At 36.9% G+C, this 17500-nt stretch overlaps 1 protein-coding gene across 30 annotated transcripts in view; it reads right to left on the minus strand.

Annotated features, from left to right (window-relative positions):
* LOC144967497 (spondin-1-like) overlaps positions 1 to 17500 on the minus strand; it is a 278046-nt gene that overhangs the window by 51710 nt on the left and 208836 nt on the right. For all 30 annotated transcript variants that reach the window (XM_078904847.1, XM_078904848.1, XM_078904851.1 and 27 more), the window contains exons 4-5: positions 12932 to 13077; positions 6680 to 6756 (exon numbers count right to left, since the gene is read on the minus strand). In XM_078904847.1, the coding sequence (XP_078760973.1) occupies positions 6680 to 6756; positions 12932 to 13077 (223 nt within the window). The remainder of the gene's footprint in view (positions 1 to 6679; positions 6757 to 12931; positions 13078 to 17500) is intronic.

A 17500-nucleotide genomic window follows, 5' to 3' on the forward strand; every position in this document is an offset into this window, starting at 1 on the left:
TAACTTACTAATTTTTCATGATTTTAAAAAGGTTTTTGTGGGATTTTGCTAAACATAATATGCAAAGAATAGAGACGAATGTTTAGATAAAAGGTGGATTGAACAAAGAGATGGAATTAAACATGTCATGAAATAAGAAAAAAAAAATATTAAAATAAGGAATCTAAGAACATTAGCTATCTAGATACATCAACCAAATCAGAGATGACAAAAGTGAAAGGCTGTATGGACGAAGGAATTTCAATGGAGCAGTAAAAATAACACCGGAATGAGATAAGGAGATACGTGAAAATCTTGAATGATGAACAAGAGACAGCTGACGGTAAAGGTGATAATCCCTCCATTAAACCCATTGGAAGCAGCCTGTAGTTATAGATAGTATGCGCTTGGCTAAGAAGCTCACAACATTGCCATCAGGGAGTATAACGGACCAACAAACAAAACTATGTGTCACCGTGAACGTTTATAGTCTGGATAATACAGTTTAGTGAGAATTACTCATAAAACGCGAATTGCAAAAAGCAATAACAAAGATCTGAGTGACGTCAACATCATACTATCTATACTACCACCACCCCCCCCCCCCCTACCTTTCTCTCTCTCTCTCTCTCTCTCTCTCTCTCTCTCTCTCTCTCTCTTTCTTTCTCTCTCTCTCTCTCCCTCCCATCCAACAGCAATCATAATCGCAAAACTGTCTGGAAAAGTGTTCTACTTTGCGGCTATGTGATCTTGTCCAGAGCGGCACATAGTTGAGTCCTTGAAAAAGGTTTTTTACTAACATTCTCTAATAATGAGTGCCTGGTGGTCAACAGCGTTGTCTCTGTCAGACAAAAAACCCCCCACTGTATTATCGCCTAACAGGCGTCATGTCATGCCTCGCTTCGTTCTACATGTCCAGTCTTGATTTTGGCTAGGGTCCCTTATAAAACGCTTGGAGCGCTTTTAGTGGATATTGGGCTATATAAAAGCTCAAATTTTTAACTTCAATTTCAGTCTATCATCAATAAATGATTTGTGCCTTATAATGTCAAAACGGTAATACATCGGGGTGAACCTTATGCTTAAATAGGAAACAGAAATGTGTTCTAAAAAAACAACCGGTTCCAATCTCATTGGAAGTGTAACACCGCTATTCACAAGGCCTGGATACATAACTTGTGTTATGAATCTTCTAGTGTCAGAGTGATGGCATCTTGTTTTCTAGTCTAAATATAGTGCGGCTCTGTGGTCTAGTGGTATGACACTCGCTTTCGGATCGGAACGTCCTGGGTTCGATCCTCGCTCGGCGCATAGTTAGTTGAGTCTATGGAGAAGGCTCTTTACTCACATTCTCTCACCGTACTCAGCTGTAAAATGAGTACCTGGCAGTCGAAAAAAAAATTATAATATCGCCAAACAGGCGTTATGTCCTGTCCTACATGTTATATGTTGTTGTTGGCCAGGGACCCCTTGTAGTAAATCGCTTTGAGCATGTTTAGTGGATATTGCGCTATACAAAAGCTCAAATTAAAAAAAAAATAATGCTGTCGTCAATAAAGATCAACGCCCTCGCTCTTTTACGTTCCGTAATCCTAAGAATCTGCCTATAATATTATATTCTGCTACTAAAAATAGTTATGCCAATCCAATGTGCTCCGTGGTCAACAGCAACATTTAACATGTAGGACGGGACATGACGCCTGTAAGACGATATTTCAATTTTTCGGACAAAGACAACGCTGTTAACGACCAGGTACTCATTTTACACCTGAGTACGGTGAGAGAATGTGATTAAAAAGAGCCTTCTCCAAGGACTCAACTATGCGCCGAGCGCAAGGCTCGAACCCAGGTTCTTCCGATCCGAAAGCGAGTGTCATACCACAAGACCACATAGCCGCACAATAATGCATAATGGCTAATGCTCTATATAAAATCTCAAGTTTTTGTTGTTGATTTTTTGTTAACATGTAGTCTAGAGAATGTTAAGTGAATTGGTTCACGTTATTTGTTTCACATTGTCTTTCGTTCTAAAAATTGCAATGTTGCCATTATTTTCCATTTAGAACGTAAGTGATGCTTAACTAGATATGTATTTTTAACTCGAGGTATTTTTGAAGTAGATAATTCTACATCGTTTAAAAATCTTGAAACAAAAAGCTGTTATGAGAAAACAAGGTATTTTAATGACGCCTTTAAAAAAAAACACAATTGGGGTTGGGGGGGGGGGGGGGGGGGGAGCTGGTCTTTATTCAGGTCATAAGGTCAATGCTTTTTACTTTGACAAAGGACTCAACTATCAGTGCGGCGCTAAGAGCGGGACTCGAACCCAGGACCTTCTGTTCGAAGGCAAGTGTAACACCACTAGACCACATAGCCGCACATACATACATACATACATACATACATACATACATACATACATACATACATACATACATACATACATACATACATACATACATACATACATACATACATACATACATACATACATACATACATACATACATAAATGCATGCATACATACATACGTACATATATACATACATATGTATATACATACATATGTACATACATACATTTATACATACATACATACATACATACATACATCCATACATACATGTGCGGCTATGTGGTCTGGTCGTATGACTCTCGCTTTCGGATAGGAAGGTCCTAGGTTCGAGCCTCGCTCGGCGCATATTTGAGTCCTTGGAAAAGACTCTTTACTCACGTTCTCTCACCGTACTCGAGTGTAAAATGAGTATCTGGCAGTTAACAGCGCTGTCTCTGTCCAAAAAAAATTGTAATATCGCCTAACAGGCGTCATGTCTCGTTCTACTTGTTGGTAACAACAAGAGATGAAGTGAGTAGGAAAGTGCCAGAAGACAATAGAGAATAATTTTTTTAAAAAATTCTTTGAGTCACGTTCTACATGTTAAGTGTTGCTGTTGGCCAGGGACTCATTGAAAAGCGCTTTGGGCACGTTTAGTGGATATTGCTCTCTATAAAAGCTTATCTTAAATCTCATTTCATACATACATAGACACACATATATAACTTTTTTTATCCTTGTTTCATTTGTTTCTCATTAGAATCCCACCGGGTTGTATGAAGATATACGTAATGTTGTGATAGGAGTTTATTATTGCAAGCAGATTCCATGCTAATTCCAACTCCGAGAACCCACAGAATTGGCATCAGATGTTTTTTAACCAATTAAATCCCGTAATCTGGAAAATAAACCAAACACGCATTTAATAATTTTGCCAGAAAATTATTCCTTCGAACAAAGATCGAATTAAATGACCATCATCTTGTCAAGAAACTCTCAAACCTGGGGTAAAGGAAGACATCGAGAAGTCCCAGGTTCAAGACTGTTTGCCAAGATGAGGGTCATTTAAATCGATCGATATTTGAAGAACGAGTTTTCTGGCCAAATGTTTAAATACGTGTTTTCCCAGAGTACGGCAGTTAATTTGGTTGAGACGCGTGATATAATGAACATCTTTTTATAGCTAGTCGCCGGGCGGTGCGTACGGCCAATTACCTCGAAATAACATAATCAAGAATTGTTCAGCGTGATCAGTGACTGGATAGGAGCTAGCCAAGAACAATCATTGCAAAATACTTTGGCCTCGGTGATTCGTCTTTGGGTAAGAAAACAGAATCTCAAGCTGTAATTATAGAATGATTGAATGACAATGACGTCACTGAGCTCTTTGTTATTGTCTTTGGACCGCCATTTAGATCCGTTTTTACTTCTTCTTCTTCTTCTTCTTCTTCTTCTTCTTCTTCTTCTTCTTCTTCTTCTTCTTCTTCTTCTGCGGCTATGTGGTTTTGTGGTATGACACTCGCTTTCGGATCGGAAAGTCCTGGGTTCGAGCCTCGCTCGGCGCATAATTGAGTCCTTGGAAAAGACTCTTTACTCACATTCTCTCACCTTACTCAGGTGTAAAATGAATACCTGGCCGTTAACAGTGATGTCTCTATCGAAAAAAAACAACAAACCATTGTAATATTATTGCCTAACATGCGTTATGTCTCATTCTACGTGTTACGTGTTGGTGTTGGTGAGGGATCCTTTGTGAAGCGCGTTGAGCACGTTTAGTGGTTATTATGCTATATAAAAGCTCCAGGCTTTTTAAATTATTATATTGTAACAAATGTGACTATTTTCCTAAGATTGGTAAGGAGAGACCTGAGACGGTTTCACAGTAAATGCCAAATTTCGTGTAAGAGAAATAAATAGTATCTACTGGCGTACAATAGACAAACCCATATTTAAATATTTGGCCGTAAAACTCGTCGTTCAAATATCGATCGATTTAAATGACCCTGATCTTGGCAAAAACTCTCAAACCCGGGACTACGCCGAAGTCCCGGGTTTGAGAGTTCTTTGCCAAGATGAGAGTCATTTAAATCGATCGATATTTGAACGACGAGTTTTCCGGCCAAATTTTTAAATATGGGTTTTTCCAGAGTATAGCAGAGTAGTAAGAGTGACGTTAGGTTGGAATTGTTTTACCAATTTCTGAGTTTTACTATCGTAATTAGAGGCAGGTGCTGACTGGATCTTTATCTAATGATTTGGGTGGGTGTGTTCCGCGCGGACGAGAGACTTGTAGTGTTTATAGGACTCATTGAAAAGCGCTTTGGGCACGTTTAGTGGATATTGCGCTCTATAAAAGCTTATCTTAAATCTCATTTCATACATACATAGACACACATATATAACTTTTTTTATCCTTGTCATTGGCCGAAAAGTTATTAGAGAGAGAACGTCATGTTGGTTGTGCGCTGCATTAGGAGAGAGAACGTCATGTTGGTTGTGCGCAGCGCACAACCAACATGACGTTCTCTCTCTAATAACTTTTCCGCCGGTGACGTCACAGACTATGGGTGACGTCCAATCAAGGGACGCTACTCTTCCGCTAATCTCATTCCCTATAAACACTACAAGTAATTGTCACCTACCCCCTCTAAACAGTGGTATCTTCCAGTGAACTAAATGTTAACCATTGAATGTATTAACTCTTCCCTTACCACCCATAGGAAAATCGTCACATTCGTTACGATGCAGCCAACATTTTTTCTCATTCTAATTTGTTTTGTACATCATAATATTTGAACAAAATTGTCCATATAGTTAAAAGTATTTTAACATTGTGTTGAAGAGCTCGTTTAGCAGAACAAAAATATGTATAGCAAGAACTAACAGCTTTTGTGTTTGAGTGAAAAAAATCTATTTTTGTATAAGGTTGGGTGTGAGGTTTTGTGGGACAATCTGGAAAATGGCCGGTAAGGAGAGAGTTAAAACTTGAGCTTGGGCTTTTATTTTTATAGCGCAACATCCACTAAACGTGCTCAAATCTTTACAGGGGGTCTCTGGCCAACAGCAACACGTAACATGTAGAACGAGACATGAAACCTGTTAGGCGATATAACAATTTTTTCGACAGACGACGGTCGGGTACTCATTTTACACCCGAGTATGGTGAGAGTATATGAGTAAAGAGCCTTTTTCAAGGACTCAACTATGCGCCGACCGAGGCTCCAACCCAGGACCTTCCAATCCGAAAGCGAGTGTCATACTAGACCACATAACCGCACATTATAATCCAAGATGAGAAGCCTGCGTTAAAAATGTGCTCTTTAATGAAGATAATAAATATAGTTTCTCTATTGAAAAAAGAAAACAAAAAGGAAAAACAAAATTTAAAAAAAAACAACCAAACAACAACAACAAAAAAGACCAAAAACAAATATTAAAAAAAAACAAGAACAGTGGGTATTTTACTAAAACACGTACCATCAATAGATAGATAGATAGATAGATAGATAGATAGATAGATAGATAGATAGATAGATAGATAGATAGACGGATAGGTAAGTGTAGGTAGGTAGGTAGATATATAGATATACAAATATATACTAAGATGGAGAGATGGATAGTGTGTACATCAATAGCTTGTGTAGTTCCCCATGTTCTCCAATCAGTGTCAGTGTTTACATTATGACGACTGTCCGAGCGGCGTGGTTATCTAAGTGTCTATTATTGTCGATAAAACTCAAAATTCACCAACAGCCATCTTCAACTCGCCCTTATTATTCTTACACGACACTGACTGACTGCTTTTGTGGATACAGGTGGTGAGGTAACCTTGACATTGGGGTGTCTAGTTTGGTGTAATAAATTATTTTATTCCAGCTCTCCCATTGGATGAAAACCCTATCATTTCTTAGTAAATATGTAATTGTTGAATAATGCTTTGAACGCGTTGAATGAACATTTTATTCAACGATTGCAGAATATTTTCGCACATTTAATTGGTGTGAAATTAGATTTAAATTGATTCAGTTGAGTCAGTTGATTGGCAAATGAAAATAATCTTTTGGGGCGCATGAATACAAATCTAACGTTTTCAGTTGTGGGTACAATTGTGATTCAAGCAGATGGAAAAAGATACAAATTATGGCGAATAGAAGAACTAAAAACTATCTAATAATCTTGCTTGGAGGGGTAGAATAAACGTATTCTTTCATTTCTTTGTATTTAAGGAACTCGTTATATTTTTATCGTGCAATATTAACACATTCTACTCGCAACTCGTTGTGTTATTGGGCACGATAAAAATAACTCATTTAATAAATACAAAGTGATGACAAAATCGTATAATATGTCTAAAGAATACTCACGTTGTTCCTCGCAGATGACTCGGTGTAAATGACCGTCGTCTTTGTACCACACGTCAGAGTGCTCGATGATGCTGGCACTGTAAAATAACAACAATGATAAGAATGATGACGATGATGAAAAAAAATATAATGAAAATGGTGATGAAGAAGACGGGCCATTTTAGAAATTATATTTATTTAACCCTCTCCTTACCACCAATAGGGATTGAGATTAGCGGAAGAGTAGCGTCCCTTGATTGGACGTCACCGGCGGAGAAGTTATTTGTAAATCAACCAACTACAAGCCAAGCGCTCCAAATACAAATCTATTATTCACATTTCTGTACAAAAATGCATATCATATCATAATCAACGTTATGCATTTTTGTACATAAATATGAATAATAAATTTTGTATTTGGAGCGCTTGGCTTGCAGTTGGTTTGTTTACAAATAACTTCTCCACCGGTGACGTCCAATCAAGGGACGCTACTCTTCCGCTTATCTCATTCCCGGTAGGAAAATCGTCACATTCGTTACAATGCAGCAAACAATTTTATTATTCTGATTTTATTTTGTTATAGTTATAGCTATAAATACTCGACACTGTTGTTGTAGAGCTAATTTTTCTGAACAAAATAATATAGAATATACTCGTTGCTAATCTGTTTGAAAAATCATCTATTTTTGTGTTGGGTGAGTATGAAGTTTTGGGTAAAGTTCTGAAAATAGCTGTTAAGGAGAGAGTGAATGCTGATAATTATTTAAAGATTAAGCCCTTGCGTGCGTAAACTCGGCATTCCATGAGGGAAATATTACAGATAATCGTTCAAACAAGCTTGTGATGTAAACAGAAGTCACAGGTGTCCAAATTGAGCCAATTGGGGGTCAATAATCTTGCCTAAGAAAAGAAAACAACAACAATAAAACGAAAATGCTCGAAGCGGGGCTCAAACCCAGACCTTCAGGGTCACAGTGCAACGCCTTGACCACTTGACTATTTCGACCCCCTTGATGATATTAGTTAATAATAATTTTACACAGTAACGAACAAAAATTAACACCAAGTTTACATAATTTGTGGACATAAATTTAATTTTCAGCATCTAATTTATCCCAACATAATACTGCTTTGAGACGGTGGGTCCCAAATGTCCAAACTCTTTTGCCCGCCCTCTAAATTCTGATTGTTTTGAGAATATTATATTAAATTATTTTTATCTGGTTCATCCCTACATGATACACATTTTTTTGTTTCTTGAACTCATTTTACTGCTTTACGAACTACAGAATCATTAGTTTTTGTGTGTGCGTATGTGTGATATATATATATATATATATATATATATATGTCTGGAAATGTCTGGAAATGTCTGGAAAAAAATTCTGAAAAGAGAGCTGTTGCAATTTATATATGACCAACACATACTTGATCCATATCAGTTTGCCTACCAACAAAATCTTAGTGTGGAAGACGCACTCCTCACAGTGATGCATTCAATATCAAATCACTTGGATGTTTCACCCGCCAACTACTGCCGAATCCTATACGTCGATTTTTCGTCTGCCTTTAATGCCATGAAAACCAACATATTAATCAGTAAACTGCATGCTCTAAACCTTCCCCATTACCTCATCAACTGGTATAACAACTTTCTCATCGATCGCCCCCAACATGTCAGAGTAGGCTCAAATATATCATCAGTAAAAACTCTTTCAAACGGATGCCCACAAGGGTGTGTAAGCTCACCTCTACTTTACATCCTCTATACAAACGATTGTGTGGCTAGCTTTGATAACTGCCAACTCATCAAGTATGCTGATGACACCGCAATACTCGGCCTGCTCAATGATTCCGTCTCCGAATTTAAATACACTGAGCAAGTTAGTAAATTCAGCAAATGGTGTGCCGATAACTGTCTAGAGCTCAATGTAACAAAAACAAAGGAACAACTGTTTGATCACAGAAAAATAGGAAAAAGAGCAAGACAAATAACAAAAATTAACAATCAGGCGGTTGAAACTGTTGAAACGTTTAAATACCTTGGTGTAATTATAGATAACAGTCTAAGATTTGAATCGCACACCAACAATGTCATCAAAAAATGTAACCAGCGCTTGTATATACTCAGAAAATTAAGGTCTTTCAATGTGAACAGAAAGACCATGATACAAATCTACAAGTCGTTAATATTGAGTATCGTTTCGTTTGGCATCACAACGTGGTATGGAAGCTGTGGAACAAAAGAAAAATCCAAACTACATAGAACCCTCAGAGAGGCTTCAAAAATAATTAACACAGACCTTAGAAGCCTTGACACAACTTATATTAATGCAGTTGAGAAGAAATCTTTTAACATTATCAACGAAAAGAGGCATCCGCTGAACGAAAAATTCCAACTTCTGCGCTCCGGAAGACGGTATCTAGAAGCAAAATGTCGGACAAATCGACATAAGACAACCTTCATTCCAACCGCCATAAAATTAATTAACAAATCTTCTGTGGAAAAATGAGACAACCAATGAAAATAACGAGAAGCAGTGTCGTGAATCATCATCATCGACATTGCCGCCGTCGTTATCATCATCATCATCATCATCATCATCATCATCATCATCATCATCATCATCATCATCATCATCATTATCGTAGTCATCATCATCATCATCATCATCATCATCATCATCATCATCATCATCATCACAATTATTGCCATCTTCTTCTTAATATAAGACACTATATTTATAATATGGTTATCTGCTGTCCCAGCAAATATATCGTATCGTTCTATCTGTCTGTGTGTGTGTCTGTGTGTATGTATATATGTATGTATGTATGTATGTATGTATGTATGTATGTATGTATGTATGTATGTATGTATGAATGTAGGCATGCATATACGATGATATGCTGGTTTGTATGTATGTCTGCATGTATGTATGTATGTATGTATGTATATGTGTTTGTATGTACGCTCATTTCTTTTGTATACATGTGTAGAAACAATGTGCAAGCGTGTATGTTCGTGTATGGCTGTGTCTGTATTTGTAAATGTGTTGATGTTCATACCATGAACCAAACTGAGCATTGTTTACCTCACATGAATTGCCTTTAATTTGGACAATAAAGATTATTATTATTATTATTATTATTATTATTATATATATATACATATATATATATATATATATATATATATATATATATATATATATATATATATATATATATAGAGAGAGAGAGAGAGAGAGAGAGAGAGAGAGCACTGTCGTACTTCACGAAATCCCAGATTTGAGAGGGTTGTTTGTGTTGCTAAGATGAAGGTCTTTTTAAATCGATCGATATTTGAAGGACGAGTTTTCTGGCCAAATTATAAAATATGTTGTTTTCCAAGTACAGCAGAACAGAGTGTAAACCATAATTTACATACATCTGTGTTTACATTTTTGACACGTTAAACTTACATTACATCAAAACCAGACAACAACATGTCAGCTTGATAGAGCGTTTGGCTTGCAATTTCAAAAATTAAGTCGTAAATAAACATGCCAAAAAAGTAAACGTATTTGTGACCCATTGTCCCAAAACGGTATTATGTCGGAACAAATCATATGCTTAAAAGTCGGATTTAATGTTAAACTGATCAAAAATATAAGCTGTTGACATTAGCACCCTAAAATATGGTATCCCTTCTCCTCAATAAAACAAAAAACTCAACCAAAGTCTGATATTTCTGGCTATATATTCAATTTTCAACATCTTAACCAACCCGACTTTATACAGTTTTGAGGCGAAGGGTCACATTTGTGTGGCTGGCTGAGAAGACCCGGAAAGATGAGCACATTTCATAAATTGAGTAATGTAACGCAGTAGTGTAGACCACATCTTTATGATCATTTACCACTTTAAATTTTCTTTCTATGTCTATTAGAACCCCAAGCTATGGATTTTTTGTCTGAATAAAATTTGTTGCTATGGGAAACACTTTATCTTCGATTTTGTTTCATATCTCGAATCGAAACTTGCCGCATCTTCTCGGGTTTTCTCAGCCAGCCTCACATTTAATAAGAATGGACTAGAAAGTGTCCGAAAGAGCAAAATAATGTCGTGAAATGCAAAGTGCAAAAAAGAAAAACAAAAAACAAAACAAAACAAACAAAAAAAAAAAACAACAAAAAAAAAAAACAAAAAAAAAACAAAACAAAGAAAACAACAAATAAAAACAGACAACCCCCTTCCCCCCCCCCCCCCCCCCCCCCTTCTCCGCCCCGAAAAAAAAAAAGAAAGAAAAACAACAACAACAAAACAAACAAGAGCATTTTTAAAGTGAAGTATCCACAAAATATGCTCAAAGCGCTTTTCAAGCCAGTCCCTAGCCAATATCAGAACTGTAACGCCCGTTACAGTTAGGCCATATTTACAACAACAAAAATTTCCCGACAGAGACAACCCTGTTAACGGGTAGATACGCATTTTACACCTGAGTACGGTGAGAGAATGCGAGTCAATGGCCTTTTTCAAGGACTCAACTACGCGCCGCTCAATGTGGGACTCAAAGTTAGAATTAAAAGCCTTTATTAAGGAGAGAGAATGTATTTGTCCACTAAACTTCAACGTTGTCTCTGTCGGAAAAAAAAAACAAACTGTAATTACTGTGCGGCTATGTGGTCTATAGTCTATCTAGTGGTATGAGCCTCACTCGGCGCATAGTTGAGCCCCTGGTGAAAGGCTCTTTATTCACTTTGTCTCACCTTACTCAAGCCGAAGTCCCGGGTTTGAGAGTTTTTGCCAAGATGAGGGTCATTTAAATCGATCGATATTTGAAGGACGAGTTTTCTGGCCAAATTTTTAAATATGTGTATTTTCAGAGTAAGGCAGAATAATATCATTATCGCCAATTCAACCCAGAAAAAAATATATTAAGCTTGTTTGTATTCGATGACAGCGAACAACTCGTGTCCTTGAGACACAGTTAAAAAAAAAAAGAAAGTTGTTTTGTGGTTGTTCCAAACCGATCTGATCTGACCCTTGACATTAGAGACACGACACGATTGCCACCTGGTTGACCCCGGACGACCCACGACGTGACGTATATCCGGTAGCCGTTGATGAGACAGAGGGACAGCGAGGGGACATGGAAATTTGTGTTGTTTTATACACCTTATTCTGCGCGGTATGCATATTATTATTATTTTCATCGGTGAATCCGACCGAAGTAAGTTGTGTTTAGTCGCATCTGGTTAATGTTTGACATATTACCGTTTATCCGGAAATTTTAGTTAGTTATCCGAACAGATGATTTGACGCCTGGATTTTCCACGGATTTTATGGCCCGTCGAACCAATATGGTGTTATTTTTGATGATGATAATGTTAATAATAATAATAATAACAACAACAATAATAATAATAATAATAATAATAATAATAATAATAATAATAATAATAATAATAATAATAATAATAATAATAATAATAATAATAATAATAATAATATAAAATAATAATAATAATAATAATAATAATAATATATAATAATAAATAATAATAATAAATAATAATGATGATGATGATGATGATGATGATGATGATGATGATGATGATGATGATGATGAATGATGATGCTGATAATAATAATATATAATAATAATAATAATAATAATAATAATAATAATAATAATAATAATAAAATAATAATAATAATAATAATAATAATAATAATAATAATAATAATAATAATAATAATAATAATAATAATAATAATAATAATAATAATAATAATAATAATAATAATAATAATAATAATAATCTGTTTTGTCGAAGTATGGCAGTATACGTGTCAGAAGTCAGTTCTAACGAGACGTTTCGTGTCTGAAGACATAGTCATGAGTGTACGCGTTGCTATACTGCCGCACTCTGGAAAAACACATATTTAAAAAATTGGCCAGAAAACTCGCCCTTCAAATATCGACCGATTTAAATGATTCTCATCTTGGCAAAAACTCTCAAACCCGGGACCACCACCACCACCACCATCATCACCACCACTACCATCACCCCCACCACCACCACCACCACCATCACCCCCACCACCACCACCATCACCCCCACCACCACCACCATCACCCCCACCACCACCACTACTACCACCACCACCATCATCATCACCACCACCACCACCACCACCATCATCACCACAACCACCACCACCACCGCATCCATTACCACCACCACCATTACCACCACCACCACCACTATTATTCCTGTTACTTACTTGAAATGGACACACCCCGTCCCCATCTTGGGGGCTGTCCACTGAAAGGAAACCTTTGGTTTGTTGACGAGGTATCGATGAGAGATCACGTGATTGTCACATGTGCCGTCTTCCACAAGGTCCATCACTCGACTGTCTAGACTTGTCTGGAATCGTCATCATCATCGTCATCATCGTCATCATCGTCATTATTACCGTGGTTCGTTAATTGGTTGGGTGGGGGGGGGGGGGGGGGGGGGAGAGAAGAGAAGAAAGAATTGATTTTATTTGAATAAATGGACATTATACTTAATTCAAATTAATCTTTTGTATAAAAGATAGTACATTAAGGCTCGTTGGCCTATAAAGGTGCCAAAACATATTTCTTTTATGTTGTTTCCATATTATAGCCTACCAAGGGAAGAAATAAAATATTGTAAAGCGCATTCAGCATTGTGACACATGGAAAAATTCTATATAAATCTCATCTATCATCTCCACGCGGGCTGAAATGACTATGTGGTATTGTGACATGCCACGCGGAAGGTCCTGGGTTCGAGCCTCGCTCGGCACACAGTTGAGTACTTAGAAAAGGCAATTTACTCACATTATCCCACCGTACTCATGCGTATAATTGAGTCCTTGGAAAAGACACTTTACTCACATTCTCTCACCGTACTCAGGTGTAAAATGATTACCTGGGCGTTATCAGCGTTGTCTCTTTCCGAAAAAATTGTAATATCGCCTAGCAGGCAGAACACATTGTATTAACGACGAGAAGGAAGTGAATTCCGCGGAAATCACTTCATTATTACTTCTCATATGTTGTTCTAATTTTCCTCATAAGAATTCGACACCTCTCCTAAGGAAAACATCTGTATTTGGCTAGTTGTGTCCCCGAGACCATTGTTATTTCGAATTCCTGTACAATTTAAACTTTCTTTATAAGCCAAATAAACAGACAGAAAAATAACACTGAAAGAGCTGAGTGACGTCTATTTCGTTCCCTCTATAGACTCCATGTTATAATTGAATAAATTTCCAGACCAGGCAATTCTATAGATAGTTCGAAGATGACGTCACTCAGGTCTTTGTTATTGTTTTTGCCATCCGCATTTTATGAGTAATGCTCACTGAACTGTATTAACCTGAGTATAAGCGTTCATGGAATCACACAGTTATGTGTGTTGGTCCGTTATACTTCCGGATGGCAATGTTATGAGCTTCTTAGCCAAGCGCATACTATCTAAAACAGCTGACGTCAAATTCATGTTAACACCCACGTCTGCTTGTACAATGAAGTCTTTTCAAAATGCTTGCTCTGAATCTGAATAGCACCGGGGTAAAATTTGATAGTATTGAGGTTTGACTCACTCAAATTCTTTCTTGTGGGTACTGACAATAAATATTCAATGCGGTCCTTTATCTAATTAGCCAAGATCGCGATTCTACCAAAACCGTTTGGGCTGCTGGTCATTGTCATTTGGTGCGATTATTATTATTATTATTATTATTATTATTATTATTTTATTATTATTATTATTATTATTATTATAATAATTATTATTATTATTAATTAATAATAATAATAATTAATATTATACTAATTTCTATATTCATAATATAATCATAATATAATAAAATATATAATAATAATAATAATAATAATATATATAATAATAATAATATATATATATAATAATAATAATAATAATAAATAATAATAATAAAATAATTTAATAATAATAATAATAATAAATAATAATATAATAATAATAAATAATATATAATCATAATATAATCAATATATATTCATAATATATATATCAATTCATAATTTATACAAAATATTCTACAATAATATTGCACTGAATAATACAAAAGACAAACAAACAGAAACAACAACCAAAAAAAAAAAAACAAACAAACAAACAAACAAGCAAACAAACAAAAAGCAACACCACCACCAACAACAAAACCAAAAACAAAAAACAAGGAAGGTTGCCATCTTAATTTTTTTTGAGAAAGAGAGAGAGAGAGAGAGAGAGAGAGAGAGAGAGAGAGAGAGAGAGAGAGAGAGAGAGAGAGAGAGAGAGAGAGAGAGAGAGAGAGAGAGAGAGAGAGAGAGAGAGAGAGAGAGAGAGAAGAAACAAATGGAAAACAGACAACCAGAGGTTAGCCACCACCGCTTTACTTTTGACACAGTGAATTTACACGGGTTGTGTCCCTTGCCTGGCGTGCCTCGGTGCGATCGTGGACACCGTTAGCAATGTCACTTCACGTGTTAAATATATGTAGGATTTTATTACCACGGATGGTGAATGGAGATCTAGATACATACAAGGAGACGGACCAATAGGTATTTGTGACCAACTGTGTCAAAACGGTATTATGGCGGGGTGAACCTGAGGATTAACCTATTGAGGTCCCAATAACTGGGAGTCGGTGGTAGAGCACTCGCTTCACACGCAAAGGGACCGAGATCGATCCCAAGTGAAGTTAGGATTTTTTTTACTTCTGATCCCCCCACCGCTCCCATGGCCACCCAGCACGGTAGCTGGGTCTTTCGGACCTTGCTATATATATATATATATATTAGAGTCCTACCCAAAGGATAACAAGTCATTGCTACTGACCGTTTCTCACAAAAGAAACGGGAGTAAACTCTGGCCTCATGGGCCCAATGGCTCTGAATGACTACTTTAAAAGTAAACATTGAGTCAAAATAAATAGGTCCATAGAGGACCTCGAGAGGATTCAGCGAAGGTTTGTAATTGGATTCAATAGTTTGATGTCACGTCGCCCAGCAACAGCGGCCATCGTGGTTCTAAACAAAGAAAACCGGTACTTTTTATTCTTCACGCTGGCTAGAACTTTTCATATGTCTTGTGATCAGAATGTGTAAAAGTCAAACCATGATCAGATTTATAATTATTTTTTCCCCTCTGAATACACTTTTATGCTCGTCGGAGAAATATTTCATAAGGGCGTCCGCCATTGTTCCGATAGTTTAGAGCCAGTACTAAGTTACCATGCGTCATTACGAGGGAAGTGACGTCACGACTGTTGAAGTGTATTCATAAATTTTGATTCGACTTATCTTTTACTGTGCAGCTATGTGGTCTAATGGTATGACACTCGCTTTCGGATAGGAAGGTCCTCGGTTCGAACATCGCTCGGCGCATAGTTGAGTCCTTGGAAAATACTCTTTACTCACATTCTCAAGCCGTACTCTGGTATAAAAAAGAGTACCTGGTCGTTAACAGCGTTGTCTCTGTCGGAAAAAATGCGTATTATCGTCTAACAGGCGTCATATCTGGTTCTTTATGTTACGTTTTGCTGTTGGTTAGGGATCTTTTGTAAAGCGCTTTGATCACGTTCAGTGGATTGCGCTATTTAAAAGCTCAATTTAAATTTATTACTGCAAATGAATGTCTCTATGGACGCTTGCCGTGAATGTGTGTGCCACTTCGATTGTGTCAGTCTTGTATACAGTTAGTAATTTGATTTCATAAATCTCTCTGTCGATAGATAGTTCGAAGATGACGTCACTCAGGTCTTTGTTATTGTTTTTTGCCATCCGCGTTTATGAGTAATGCTCACTGAACTGTATTAGCCTGACTATAAACGTTCATGGATACACACAATTTTGTGTGTTGGTCCGTTATACTTCCGGATGGCAATGTTATTAGCTTCTTAGCCAAGCGCATACTATCTATAGCAAGTATTCTTAGCTTTTGAATGCCATTATGTGTGTTAAGATGATGAGACAATAGACACCTAAACAACCACGCCTCTCGGACAGTCGCCATACTGTAAACAATGGCAGTGACTGATAAACAAATCGAACTACACAGGTTTTACTATCGATGGCATGAGTCTAAGTAAAATACCCACTGTTCTACCGCTTGAAGATAGTTCGAAGATGACGTCACTCAGGTCTTTGTTATTGTTTTTTGCCATCCGCGTTTATGAGTAATGCTCACTGAACTGTATTAACCAGACTATCAACGTTCATGGATACACACAGTTTTGTGTGTTGGTCCGTTATACTTCCGGATGGCAATGTTATGAGCTTCTTAGCCAAGCGCATACTATCTATTGCAAGTATTCTTTGCTTTTGAATGCCATCATGCGTGTTAAGATGCTAAGACAATAGACACCTAAACAACCACGCCTCTCGGACAGTCGCCATACTGTAAACAATGGCAGTGACTGATAAACAAATCGAACTACACAGGTTTTACTATCGATGGCATGAGTCTAAGTAAAATACCCACTGTTCTACCGCTTGAAGATAGTTCGAAGATGACGTCACTCAGGTCTTTGTTATTGTTCTTTTGGCCATCCGCGTTTATGAGTAATTCTCACTAAAATGTATAGATAGAATGCGCTTGGCCAAGGAGTTCACAACATTGCCATCCGGAAGTATAACGGACCAACACACAAACTCTGTGTAACCATAAACTTTTATAGTCTGGTTAATACAGTTTAGTGAGCATTACTCATAAACGCGGATGGCAAAAACAATAACAAAGGCTTGAGTGACGTCATCTTCGAACTATCTATTAACCTGACTATAAACGATCA

This window comes from Berghia stephanieae, chromosome 3 (assembly GCF_034508935.2).
Source record: "Berghia stephanieae isolate SIO BIC M18660-M18661 chromosome 3, UCSD_Bste_1.3, whole genome shotgun sequence".
NCBI classification, from domain to species: domain Eukaryota; kingdom Metazoa; phylum Mollusca; class Gastropoda; order Nudibranchia; family Aeolidiidae; genus Berghia; species Berghia stephanieae.